Source organism: Dermacentor albipictus, chromosome 1 (assembly GCF_038994185.2).
Source record: "Dermacentor albipictus isolate Rhodes 1998 colony chromosome 1, USDA_Dalb.pri_finalv2, whole genome shotgun sequence".
In the NCBI taxonomy this organism is placed as follows: domain Eukaryota; kingdom Metazoa; phylum Arthropoda; class Arachnida; order Ixodida; family Ixodidae; genus Dermacentor; species Dermacentor albipictus.
In genome coordinates this window covers 36,960,546-36,974,994 of record NC_091821.1, presented here as the reverse complement: position 1 = coordinate 36,974,994, position 14,449 = coordinate 36,960,546, and the positions used below count along the sequence as shown (strand labels likewise).

General features: G+C 45.0%; 1 protein-coding gene across 1 annotated transcript in view; it reads right to left on the bottom strand.

Annotated features, from left to right (window-relative positions):
- Positions 1–878: 878 nt before the first annotated feature.
- LOC135901064 (cytochrome P450 4c3-like) overlaps positions 879–14,449 on the bottom strand; it is a 187,420-nt gene continuing 173,849 nt past the window's right edge. Inside the window, exons 8-11 of the mRNA XM_065430732.1 lie at positions 9,716–9,889; positions 8,871–8,937; positions 3,494–3,673; positions 879–2,585 (exon numbers count right to left, since the gene is read on the bottom strand). Coding sequence (XP_065286804.1) covers positions 2,398–2,585; positions 3,494–3,673; positions 8,871–8,937; positions 9,716–9,889 — 609 coding nt within the window. The 3' untranslated portion in view covers positions 879–2,397. The remainder of the gene's footprint in view (positions 2,586–3,493; positions 3,674–8,870; positions 8,938–9,715; positions 9,890–14,449) is intronic.

The window sequence follows — 14,449 nt, the reverse complement described above, 5'->3', positions numbered from 1 at the left end:
TTAAGAGCACAGGTTCCACACGTGCGACGAAGTTCGACGTCCCTTTATTTACAAACGCTAACTGAACCTGGGTTCACTAAGCGAATAAATAAAGTGAATGTGGCCTAACCTATTCAGAGTCGGCGTCGCCACTACCGTTCGCTGCCATATCGCCCCTACTTCACTTCTACTGGGCCACCTCCTATACGGTTTACCTCCAGCCTACTCCTCCGGTCGAACCCACTGGGCCCTCCCGGCCGGGTTGCTCTGATGCTGCTGGGACGACCCTCTACCTTTCTCCCTCCTACCCTCTCTTTCTTGTAATCCCACCTCGCCCACCCTGCTGGCGCTGAGCCGTGCTCCCGCATGGGTTGCAGAAGATAGTGCCAGCCTTTCCTGCTTTCCCACAAGAACCACTTCTCTCACGGCGAAGCCACCAGAAGAAATACAATACACAGCGAATGCGCTTGAGGGCTCAAAAGACGGTGACGAAACACGTTCATCAACGCAGGCGCCACACAATACCGAATTTTGCTACCCACATGTAACTCACATACTTTACGAAATGGCGGAAGCCTCACCACTTGTGATGCTTGATGAAAAATGGGGAGCTGCGAGCATTATCCGAGTTAATACGGTAGCCCTGGAGTGTAGCCTCGTCTGTCTGTACATATCCCTCGCCACTGTCGCTGCATCAATGCGCAAAATAATGCGCACACTTACCGCGTTAGGCGGGCTTGGACAATCACTGCAGTTGTTAATCCTGTGGGACGCTGGTCTCGACTCGTACCAGCGGCCGTAGTTGCCCCTTTTATAGGTATTTGCATTGCACTGCAAGCTAGGAGCATTGTAGGGCGTTTTCTTGTGCCTGTAGGCACTTTTCATTGTTTATTTCTCCTTTCTTTCTTCCAGCATTTTCCATTTCTACTCTATTACAATATAGAGCCTGAATTTGTGGTAGTCTATAGCTGTCTGTCATTCACATAGTACTCTCTCCTAATACTTGGAGCCTCGTTTTGAAGGCTTGGGCTCCCTGGTGAATAGAGACAAGTGTGCGAATCTTCCAGAACGCAACTTTTGCTCTCCTTCCGATTGTGATTAACCATAATTATGCGGATGTCCTGCACAACAATTTCCAACATCCTTTCCTTTCAGTGAGGACTCGTGCAGAACGCGTTGGCTTCTGATGCACGTAGGTTTGGGTACAGACAACTGACACTTCAGAGCCCACCTTTGAAAACTTAGCGCTAGAGTTATCTCAGAGGTTTTAGTCCTCTGAACTAAGCCTTGGCTTTGCCGCCTTCTCCGTTTGTCTCGTATTTACTGCTTCATTCATCAGCGAGTACTTCAGAATGGTGTATAGGCTTTCTGGAACACCACTGCATCACTTTGAGTACAGAACTTGCGCTTGGACATTTGAGCGCTTGCACCGCGCGTTTGGTTCTAATTGTGGGCGTCTGACAGCCACTCCACCTATCAGCCCCCTTTCGGATTTTAGTATGGTATATAGGGTTTTAGAAGGAGTATGTGACTGTGTCAGAAACTTAAACGTCACTCCGCATGTTATCGCTCATGCGTCAGTGTGGTGAAGCTTTTCTCGCACGCAAAAATATAGAAGGAGAGCCATTCTTATTGTGCATGTACTTGAACGGCAAAAGCGTTTACAGCAGAGGGATTGCATGATCCACAAAGAGCTGTAGTCAACCGTGGAGTGGCGCTTAAACTTTCAACAGAAATGGTTCATACTATCTTCACTGAGGTACAAGTTGCCTCGAGCCTAACTTTGTTGCGCCGAGCAAAATATTTGCGCTGCCGCTCCTCCGTAGAGAGAGAGAGAGAGAGAGAGAGTGAGAGAGAGAGAGAGAGGAGTGATAAGGGAAAGGCAAGGAGATTAACCAGACTAGAGCGCGGTTCGTTACCTTGCACTGAGAAAGGGTGAATGGGTGTGAAAGATCGAAAGTTGCAAATCAGCAGTAACATGAGTGGACTTCGTCACGCCTGATCATGCGCGGGATCCCTGATCGTTGGCCAGGGCGCTTTCAAAAATGTTCTCCTGAAGAAATAGTCATGTCTCTGGACGCATGTCTGAAACTGAAGTGCGCAACTAGGATCGCGCCCTTATTAATCGCTCAGTCGTTTTGACTCCATCACTTTGAGCACATAACATAACAGTGGACATTTCAGCGCTTGCACGGTGCGTTTGGTTCTAACTGTGGGTTTCTGACACCCACACCGCGCATGCGCATCAGCCCGCTGCTGCGCAACATCACAGACCTATGAGTACATGAATAAACTTGTGCCCAGGCTCTTGCCTTCCGCCATACACACACAGTTAGGACGCATAATTCTGTACAGATCTAAAACATGAAAAGAAAAAAAAAGCGCGATGATGAAGGCAGGGTGATAACTGTTCTGTCTCTATCCATGTTTCTCCACGGCGTGGGTGTTTTGTCGGGGTGATAGCGTGACTTCGATGCCAGTCTTGTTTCGAAGCACGAGCTCGCCAGCCAGCTGCAGTTGGTCGCGGGGCACTAGCGAGCGTACGCTGAACCGCCGGAACAAGTTGGACAGCACAATCTTCTCTTCCATGAGCGCGAACCGCTGGCCTGCGAGGTGAGGATATGGAGAGGTAAATGCAGCACTTCTCAGGCAAGGAAGGAACACAATCTCATGCTCTCTGAAAGCGTTCGCAATAAAACCTGCCTTACTTTCACATAGCAACCGCTCTGGTCAAACAGCTAGAATAGTTGCCAGCTTTTCTTTTTTCTAGAAGTAGTAGAAGCATCGAGCAATGGACGATAGCAGTTAATATGTACAGTCAGATAACCCATGTCTCTACTTTGTAATATTCGAACGGTGTGAATTATAACGTATAAAAAGAAAATGAAACACTCACGCACACTTATTAGTAGATAGTTCCCTTGTTTTTTTTTCGGTTTGCTATGCCTTTTGTGTTCTCATAAAGAACAATTTGCTTCATATACCCGTTTTAACCATCATGCTCTGCGAGCAAGACAGCCTTCTATGGTACTGGTGGTGTTGAAGCTGGCGGGTTTAGCCTGGAGTGCTTGGCCGGATATTGTTTTGCCTGAGCATCGCTTACGTTGGGACCGTTAGGCTTAAGCAAGCGTCTATCAACTCCGGTCTTGACGGAAGGCAACCAACAGGCGCTGACTTCATTTCGTGATCACTCCAGGACCTTCAGGGTAACACTTCAGCATAGAAAGCTGTCTTAAAGAAGATCTGTCGTCAGCGCGCTAAGAAGCTACTCTTCTTTCTTAGGGTCTGCATAGCAGACTCGAAGTAATGCATGCTTGATATTGCCATTTCGCTCGCCTGGAATTCTATTCTAGTCCATGCCAGCGAAGGCCGGCGACAAACTTTTCTATTATTCTCACAATTATATAATTAATGGCTTGATTACTTAGTCAACGAAACATTTGTGAAGAAAACCTATGTTTGCTCACTGTGAGTTTTGACTGCGGTCCAGCCAAACGCTCAACTGGGCACTCACCAATGCAATTCCGAGGTCCAGCGGAAAACGGCACATAGGCAAATGGATGCCTTCCCACGGTGTTCTCCGGCAGGAAGCGCTCAGGCCGAAACTCTTCCGGTTGCGGGAAGGTCTTCGGATCTCGATGAAGCATGTACGAGAAGATGATCACGATCGAGCCTTCCGGCACCACTCGACCGTCTGATACGAGAAAGAAATAAGAAGGTTGGTCTGCTCATCTTTAAATAATCCAATAACAGTTGCCTGCAGACGCAGTTAAGGCCCATGCACAAGGAATTGCCGACATAGGTGAGTCTCTATCGATCCTCATCTCACCGAAATACATGCTTTGCTTGCAAGATGGAGTGCATAAGTGTGCATTCTGCGCTTATTGTTCACACTTTTTATGGCTGTGTAGTATGAGAGGGAATCCCTCGCTTTCTTTTGAAATGCATAAGTGCCTTCAAATTTTGTTTAAATTAAAAGATTTCATGCAACTGTTGTCTCAACAAGAAAAAGTTCACACTTCTGCATATACCTGTCATGTTCGAACTCAGACCTGCTTGGTGGAACTCGCTTATCCCGTAGTAAAGTTTACTTCACAACGAATTAGGCCGGACCGCCGCCAACAAGTGTGTTGAGCCAACTACCTCATCCTTGGATGCCCCGGGCGTTTGCTACACCCGTTGCGCGCCTTAAAGCAACTGATCAGCCTGGCCGCCGTAGCGTATCGCTCCCCTGTGAGGCGTGTCCGCGCATGTTTATTTGCGTAAGCGCCACCTTATTCCTCAGTGATGAATTTCTCTGGCGCCGAAGGCTGCCAGCCATCGCTAAACTTTGCACGGCCTCACAGGCTCTTAGCAACGCGCCTAAGGTGGCATGGGAACGGGTAGGTTGAGCTCGGTGGTGCTCGTTGGCGACCGTGTGTCCCAATTTCCTTCCAAGTAATTTTCACTCCTGAATATATCTGTCATCTTGTTGCTTTTATTGTCTTGTTACCTGGCTACTGTGTTTGAAACTCCTTTATGGATCAATGTGTTCCAGCGAATGGGCCTTGTGGAATAATTGATGCTTGAATGCTTTTTCTATGTTAGGTTTGAAATTGAACATGGCTGTAGGTATATCTTCCGCAAAGAGCAAATAGTGTGTAACTTGCATTGGATCAATATTTACACGATATAGCACCTCCTATATTTTATTCTTTGCTCAGAAGTAGTTCCTTTGTTCATTTAGCGTAAAGGTCGTGGACTATTCGGCTTTTACGGTGGTGACGTCAATCTCATCGCTGGCGAATGTACCTCTGTTCTTTGGCCACTTTTCTATGGCTATTAATTTATTCTAAGTACGCCTAAAGGACCTGAGCCGAGGGTTATACGAAAAAGGGCAGGGGAGGCGGGAAGGCGGCAGTACAAACATAAAAGCGATTACAAAGAAGTAGTCGCAAGAAGCAATATGATGAAGTATAGAACAAAAGTATGCTAACACAGTTTAGCTAATAATAAAGAAAATGTAAAATATACAAAAAAAACAAAAAATGTAATGCACGGTGCACAATCATATGGGGGGAAATATGGATGCTCACATAGTGTACGGTATTAAAAAAAGTATTCAATAGTAACTCACAACAAACAAAACACTAGCAAAAGGCAACTAAATGACAGAGCGTAGCATGTTGTGAAAGTTTACAGGGTCAGTTTCAGTGGCAATTACAGAGGGCAAGCCGTTATGTTCAATGATGGTGCGGGGCATCAAAGAATGTGTATAATCTAACGTGTGGCAGGCGATGCGCTTGATTTCGAAGACGTGATGCCGGCGTGTAAAGATGACAGCGGTGACTGAAAGCAATCTTAGTGACGAGAAGCAAGGTGATAAAGTTTGTGAAGGAGGCAAAGATGTTTTGGTTTGCGGCGAAGAGATAGCGCCTATAAATCGGCACGAGCTTTTAATGATTAAACGCTAGTGTAGGATGAATAGTCAGAGAGGATGAAGTGAGTATCCCGGTTTTGAACAGATATTATGTCGTTGACGATGTATGCCTGACCCAGATCCCCCATTCCACATGCGTATTCGAGCTTCGGGCAGATTAGTGGAGTGCAAGTAAGTTTACGTATGTTTACAGGAGCGTGCTTTAGGTTGCATGTGATGGTGCCCAAAGAATGATTAGCAACTGCCAGGGTGGAGTAAATGTGACGGTAACACTTTAGTCTTAATGTAAATAAACACCTAGTTATCTATAGGTTGAAAGGAGTTGCACACTGCTGATTTATAAATGATACGAACTGGAGACTCGGAAGGCTGGGTTGGTAAAATACACACATAAAAGATTTAGGAGCATTAACCATGACTTACACCATATGTTAACTGCGTCTAACTCATTTTGAAGAGCTACATGATCGTTATCACAAGATATGTTACGATAAAGTACACAATCATCCGCAAAAAGTTTAATGCGGGAATAAACAACCTTAGGCAAGTCATTAATATACACAAGGAAAAGTAACGGTACAGACACGCTCTTCTGAGACACTCCGGTCGTGATGTGAGGAAAGGTTAAAAAATATTATCGGGTTTTACGTGCCAAAGCGCCGATCTGATTATGATGCACGCTGTAGTGGGGGACTCTGGAAATTTGGACCACCTGGCGTGCTTTACCGTGCACCTAAATCTATGTGCACAGGTGTTTTCGCATTTCGCCCCCATCGAAATGTCGCCCCCGTGGCCGGGATTCGATCCCGCGACCACGTGCTTAGCAGCACAACGCCATAGCCACTAAGCAACCAAGGCTGGTCCTTTGACGAAAGGTTGAATAAGAAGTGTTAGCAGAGGTGTACTGTAGTCTAGATGATAAGCAATCAGTTATCCACCATAAAACATGGGGATGAATGTTAACTCCTGAAAGTTTAGCCAGGTGTCTTGAATGAGGCTCACGATCGAAAACTTCGGCGAAATCTAGGAATATTGCGTCAACCTGGAATCCGGTTTCAATAAATGAATGCATGTCGTCAACTCCAGCGAGCTGTGTCACAAGAGCAGCATTTTCTAAAGTCGACCTGGCATTCAAATATTAAACTGTTATCATCGAGATAGTTGGTGACTTGCGAATGAACAATGTGTTCCATAAATTTGCAAGTTGTGCTGGTGAATCACAGTGGTCGGTAGTTAAGGGGTGAGAAACGTCCGCCTGATTTATAAATTGGGATGATCTTACCTACTCGCCAGTCTTGAGAAATAGAACCAGTGGAAAGGTGTTGCGTGAATATGGCGGACACTACCCGAGAGAGACAGTGTGACGCATTATTGAGAAGCTTGCTATTAAATCCGTTGTAATCCGATTCACTTGAACCTTTTTGTGTGTTTAGTAAAGTAAGAATGCCCGACTCTTTAATAACGATTTCAGACATGCTGATGTCGGATCGTGCGGGCAAATCAAGGCATGTAGCGACCTTTTCGCAGGTGAAGACTGAACAAAACGCGTCACTTCGTAACTGTGCACACTGTAACTCGGGAACTACGTAGAATTAGTTAGGATTACGCCAGGCTGAGAACAACGACTTATTATGTGCCAGAATCGTCCAGGGTTATTCGTATTTAAGGATACTAAATCAAGACTTAGAAGTGCCAACCTTTGCATTTATGTAGCAATGGGTATTCATTGTCGCATATTTTATATACTTACCATGTCTCGGAATCTTTGTCTACTTTATTCGCCGTTCTGTAAAGCCGTTTCTTCTTATTGTTGAGGCGCTGCAAGCGTTTATTGAATCAAGGAGTAGTATTATTGTATCTAATGCTAAAAACAAGGACGCATGGTTTGATAATATTTCCAAAGGTGCCTCTAAACATAACTCAATTCACTTCAATATTTCGAGTGGAATATGTATCCATGAAGGTGTCTGCGAAGGTGAATAATTCAAAGTTAATCCCTGTAACGTTGGCCTTATTTACTGTAGTGTCTAGTGGGTTTAGTTGAGTCATTTTTCTTTGTTATCGTGTAACCCGCCGCGGTTGCTCAGTGGCTCTGGTGTTGGGATGTTGAACATGAAGTCGCGGGACCGAATCCCGGCCACGGCGGCCGCATTTCGATGAGGGCGAAATGCGAAAACATCCGTGTACCTAAATTTAGGTGCACGTTAAACAACCCCAGGTGATCGAAATTTCCGGAGTCCTCCACTACGGCGTGCCTCATAATCAGAAAGTGGTTTTGGCACGTAAAACTCCATATTGTATTTTTAATGTTTTGTTATCGTGTAGTTACGCTGGCCTGTTATAAATGCGTGAGCACACAGACCGTCAAGGTGAGTGATATCGGAACCGATTAGAGGATTACTCGTCAAGTTGAGATCTGGAATACTGGCCGACGTGCATGGTGAACGGGTTAGGAAAGTAACGAGTTAAGATAACGTGTAGTCTAGACATTCATGAAGGAAATCATCAGTGTGAGCAGCTGCAACAGATTCAGCTGTCCAGTTAATAGCGGGGAAATTAAAATCACCGCCTATGATGTGAATAGAACGTGGAAGAAGCACGCGCACTTCATTTAGAACCCTTCGAAACTTACTTGAAAATGCATCATTCTTATCTGGAAAGCGGTGGACCACACGTATGATAACATATCTGCTTGAAAATTTAAGTGGAATTAAAAGCGGGCTCTAGGAATGAATGAATGACAATTGGATACCGCAAGGAATTCCTTTCTTAAAGCTATGAGCATGCCACCTCATCTACGGTTGCCTCGATCACTACCAAAAATGTGTGCAGATGTGGAAAGCAAAATTTTGTTATCGGAGATGGTATCGTTTAGCCACGTCTCCCTTCTGGTACAACCAGAGATGCCGAGTATGAATCAATGAGCGATGAAGGGGACACGTTTCTCGACATCACACTTCGAATGTAAGTGTATAAAAATGACATGTTCGTAGAAGTCTTATGGGTATGTGGTTGCAAAGGCTGTCTAGTTCCCACATTTGCAGACGATAAAGGTTTGACTTCTCATTCCGATACATGCTGCGACACACGCACTACACAGTTTACTTCCGTGTTCCAAATACATGTGTCGCCGTTGACCAAGAGCTTATAAAAAAACTAGGCGAACACGGTCACTATATTTCTTTGTTTCTTAAAAAAAACTGCCACAGCTTTCGTAGGTTATCTCGTGCTGCTTCTGAGTAATCACGCAACATGCCAAATTCTGTGCTTTTCAACCTATACCCACGGTTTAGCACGGGCTTTAATTCTTTGTCATTGGAAAATTTAGCTATTATAGGCTTCACTTTTCCCGGTGCGAAGCGGCCCAACCGATGTGCCCTGGAAACACAGGAAAGTCATACTTCCAGGTGGTTGTTACAAAACTCGACTGGAAGTTGTGTAAGATCAGGAAAAAACAAAAGAAAGGACTTACTTATGCAGAACTCTTTGTATATCTCTCGGCCGATTATAGGCACTGAAGGAAACAATCGAAGACTCTCCTGTAAAATAAAAAATAAAAATGAAGTATAGTTTATATATAAGATGCAAGATATCTCAGGAGATACCGTCGCATATACGAGCGCAGCAAGCACAAGATATCAGTGTGGTATCCATAACTTTGTCAAACGAGGAAAAATTGTGCAGGCAAAAGGGGGGAGGGGCGGTGGTTAGAGGGGGTAGAGTGTAGTCGGGTTTTCCGGCACACCATTTACATACGGTACATAGGTACAACATACATATGTACAACATATATATGGCCACCAAAAAAAATTTTAGAACGAAAGGGGGGGCAGGGCGGTGACGCTCTCCATTCTGCGGTCTTCAACAAACACCAATATGGCCTTGATCAAAGAACTTCGAAGAATCAAACACAGCTGTATTTAATGACAAGTTAAGACTGCTGTGGCAATTCCTCATCATATGAATGTTGCCCATATGCGGAGGCATATCACTACCCCTAGTTTTCCCCTCTCACTCCGTCCTCAAACACTCGTATATGTTCATACGGTAGCATAAGGGCCGGTGTGTGTTTGTGTGTGTGCGCGCTTGCTTGCTTGCTTGCTTGAGCGCCTGTTCCTCTCCGCTATAGCAAATTACCATGTTTTGTACTTCCATTTCTAGGCCGAGTGTTTATAGTTAGTTTCATTCGTGTGGGCGCTCGCGTCCTCGAGTTTAGCGGGACAGAAAAAAATAATTAAAATGTGAGATACCATCACGTCGCAGCTCAGTTCTACGCATTTCAAAGGAGACTGGAAACACCTGGGTGCAGCAGAGTACCTTGATGCAGCATTCTAGGAACTTCATGTCCTTGAGATCAGCTACGGTGGCATAGCGGTCTCGGTCGCAGGCGAATATGAGGTCCATCTCGTCCTGTACCTTCTTCTGTGCTTCTAGACTGTGGCCCAGCAAGTAGATGCACCAAGATATGGCTGCTGACGTCGTGTCGTGTCCCTGCGTGTGCACGTGTAACGTATTGAGCGGCACGTCTCGGTATCGTTACCAATTTTTAATTTCTAGAACGAACATTTAAACACCGATATTTCTTTATTTGCAGAGCCGCTATTCGCTACAAGCAAAAATGACGTCCCCCCCCGGAGTTGAGACAGTGCCAGCCTGCGACGAAAAGGGAGCAATGTTGACAATCTAGTGGTTTTCCCGCTAAATTTAGCGTCTTTCGGTGCTTCCTAGCGGGAACATTCGTTCTTTTGCGTGCGACGGTTTTCTTTTAGGGGTTTTCATGTAATGCTTGCTTCTTTTTTGGCCGTACAAAAACTTATTTTTTTTTTAAGAATTCCTGCTTCATGTGTCACAAACATGTCGCTTATCCATGGCCCTTTGGAAGTGAGAGGAATTGAGCATGTTTTCAGCCAGCTAAACATGATTAAAGCTAAGTTAAGAAAGAAAATTTCTGCTGAGCTGACAAGTGACATCTTTACTGTGCGGGTGGTCTCCCAAGAAATTATAAATGCTGCTTCAGTTACACGCTGCCCGAGCACGTAGCTCGCAAGATCGGTGCGATGGAGGCCTATGGAGTCAGCGATGGCTCCGACCCTAGACCCAGCTATGCCAGCCAACAAATATACACTGAGGACGGGCGACCACACCAAGATGAAAGAGAGGAAATTTTTCCATCATTTTAATCACCACTCGTTAGTTTAACCTGCTTTTCAGCCAGTGATTACAGTTCATGAAGCCATATTTTTTGTGATTAATTTTCACAACACATTTCCGCGCTATAGTCTCACAAAAAATGGGCTTAATAAACGTAAGAATTTATATATTTATGTTATTACGGACAAAAATTTTTTTTTCAAGTGAAGTTCTTTTTCAACCGCGTTCTACATATACGCAATGAAACATATACAGATCGTGATTTTGCTTGCCTGTATTTAACCGGTTTTTCGATTATTTTTGGTGCTCGTAACCCGGATTTTAAAGTTTGTCGCGGCCTCGACTAAGGGGTATTTTCATTTGTAATTGGCAACACTGGAGTGGAGGCGGAAGAAAGTCGGAAAGTTGCGGCAGGTTGTAACCGCGCTGCGAGCACATGAGCGCAGGGAGAGGAGAACGGTGGGGCAGCGGCAGAGGGACGTCGGGTGGAACTGACATGAAAAGGTGAACAGCTGCGTATTCGAAGACAGGCAACCGCGCAGCGTTTGTGGCGGGGTGTTCGCAAAGCAGCAGCTAGACTGGAAGGCTGAGCGAACGCTGGGCATAACGAGGATGAGACGTCCAGGCAAATTCTGTGCGGTGGGCCACTCGCACTTCGAGAGCGAATCGCGAGTGGCTCGCGCAGTCGTAGTGTACACGATTGTGTACACGTGACCTGCTCTTGCCTGTTTTGACCTGCGTAGTGGCAAGGAAAAAAAAACACCAACACTGAACCTTCTGCTTACCCAATGTGGCTAGCTTTCAATTGTCTCCGATGTTCAAAGTTGAACACGGCCACTTTACCGAATACATGGTCAAGTTTCACCAACGTGTTTGACCAATGTTAGCCAAAGGTCCTGAGTTCCGACAGCAACGGTGAATGAGCAGCTTTTCCATCCTCGCAATGTCTGCATAGTTGTGCGTGTGTTTAAACGTCCCAGAAATGACTAATCTTCTACGATTCTAAAGTCGCCATCCAGAGTTTGCTCTCTGCGTTACGCCGTGGACCCCACGAACGACTTGTCGCTGACACACGAGAAATTTACCATCGGGCAGTTGAGAAAGCACATGGCTTCGAATTTCCATGGTTGTCAAGTCAGTCGGGTATCCTTTCAAAGGAACAAGCAGACGCAACTGCTCGATCTTCACATAACAGTGACCCGCCGTGGTTGCTCAGTGACTATGGTGTTCGGCTGCCTAGCATGAGGTCGCGGGATCGAAGCCCGGCCACGGCGGCCGCATTTCGATGGCGGCGAAATGCGAAAACACCCGTGTATTTAGATTTAGGTGCACGTTAAAGATCTCCAGGTGGTCGAAATTTCCGGAGTCCTCCCCTACGGCGTGCCTCATAATCAGAAAGTGGTTTCGGCACGTAAAACCCTACAATATAATTTAATTTTTACATAACAGTGGCTATTGCATCGCTATGCCGACGTCAAGAACAGACGGAGCGGCAAAGCTTATTGCTCGCAAGCTTACGTTGGCCCAATGCGATTCGGCTGAATCTAAAAACCAGCAACTCTGTTCCCTGGCTCCTCATCTGAAGCTCCGCCTTCCACATAGCTTACCACGACGGGAGGCAACTCTAATTTTTCGCCTATAGTTTGGAGCAGCTTTTATTAATGCGTACTCCTACGTCATAGAAATGGCCACAAGTACAGAATGTGAAGCTTTCGGGTGCAAATAGGCGGTAGAGCACCTTCTGTGTGATTGTCGTGATTTCAATGCTCTAAGAAAAGTCCTCAGCACCACGCTTGACAAGACCGGCAACCGTCCTCTTTCGGAAGCCCATATTCTTGAACCCTGGTAGCAGCCGAAATCGACCCGAAGTGCTTTAAAAGTGCTAATGTGCTGTTGAGATGAAGCGGGACTCATTTAGGAACTATATAATCTGCGAATAGATGCGTTCATTTTTTTAAAGCTTCTCTTGTTTTCTCATTTTTTCTGCCGTTTCCCCATCCCCCTGTGCAGAGTAGGCAACCAGAAACTTAATCTGGTGAACTTCTCTGCCTTTCACTTCTTTTTCTTTAATAAATGTATTTTAGGAGAGGTTGATGCCTATGTGTGGCGGCGGCTAGTTCTATTCTCTTACGTGATAGTTATCGTCGGAAAGTTCTGAACAATCACCAAAGTGTACAAATAAACACATGAACGAACATTCACGTGCAATATCAATAAATGTTCGCGCAACAGAAGACTTCACATAGCATAAGTACTCACAAAACCGAAATGTTCACACGCAACACATGAGTTCACGCCGCATAAATGTTCACAAAACCAAGATGTTCACACAAAAGATGTTGGGCACTTGAATGCCGCACTATAAATGCAACAAATACAACTGCTATATGAACGCGAAAGCACAAAGAACATGTAATTAAGGGTGCCTATTAATAATAACAATGCGAGCAATAACTGTTGTATGACTTAGTATTTCTGTTATATTTTTGATTCCTCCAAAAATTGTACTAAGGCGCGCGCAGTGATTCTTTGAACTTTGGCTGTTGGCCATGGACCGAAAATTTTTCCTAATGATGGTGGCCGTCTATCCAAGCCATGTAGTTCTTTAGAGAGATTCTTGCGGGGATCATCGTGATTTTCACAGTGTAGAAGAATGTGTTCCATATCTTCTTCAGCCTCTTCACACGAGCATGTAGCACAGTTAGTTTTTCCTTTTCTATACAGGAAGCTTTTAGTAGAGGCAGTGCCTAGTCAAAGCCCATGAAGTGTTGTTTCAACAGATCGACTAATTTTAAACGGAATATTGAATTCTTTTCCAGGATCTGTATTATATAATTGAGAGTTCTGTGCATCATTTATGAACCAAGTTTCCTTGGACAATCTGCCGCATAGTTTGTTCAATAGACATCGCGCATCACTCGCCGCTAGAGGAAGTAGTGCTAATTAATTCTCTTGATGTGCTGCATGTGCCATGTGATCAGCTGTTACATTTGCTATGATTTCACAGTGACTCGAAATCCACTGGAAAGTTACGTCGTGTCGCAGATCTTTCGCTATGGCGTATGTCTTCTGTATTCCATATGTCAATGTGCTGTTTGCTTTTCTTAAGCTGATTTCATTTAAGCAAAGCAATGAGGCTTGTGAGTCACTCAGAATTACCCAGCGAAGTGGTTCTGACTACTTACATATGTAACGTAAAGCAGAAATCATTGCGTAAAGTTCTGCCGTTGTGAACGTTGTAAATTGGCAAAGTTGATCAGCTCTTTTCTCTTCGTATGCATGATTACAACGAAGGCGCCAAATAAAACAACTGACGAAGGAAGGTGACATGGGACAACCACGTAGGCGCCGTAGTTGGCCTACGTGGTTGTCTTGTGTCGCCTTCATTCGTCCGTTGTTTTATTTGGCGCCTTCGTTGTAATCATGTATAACCAACTCGCCCACCAGCACGTGCTCAGTGACTTGGTAAGCAGGTATATAAAACGCAAATGTGGAGCTTTGTGTCCAACATGATCCATCGGTATACACGTGAATGCGATCTACGTACTTCGTGTAAAGATCTGATAAAGTTAATTGCTTTATCGCAACTACGGGCATATTACATTTGCGACCTACTCCAGGAATTGAAGTGACTATTTCTGGAATTACTAGTCGCCACGGTGGATGAGTTGCGCAAGTAGGCCAGTATATTCGTGAGCAAGCAGTAAGTTTTTGCACCGCCGTATTTCTTGTATGCGTACAGCGGTTCTATCCTGAAGGTATTCGCATAGTGGATCATTAGCGTGTTGTGCAGCCAAACTAAAAAAGTGACGAGATGTTTCTGTAAATCTTAATGCATGAAAAGTTGGTTGGCGGAACTCGGCAATTACCAAAACACTGCCAGATGCACGCGGAACAACC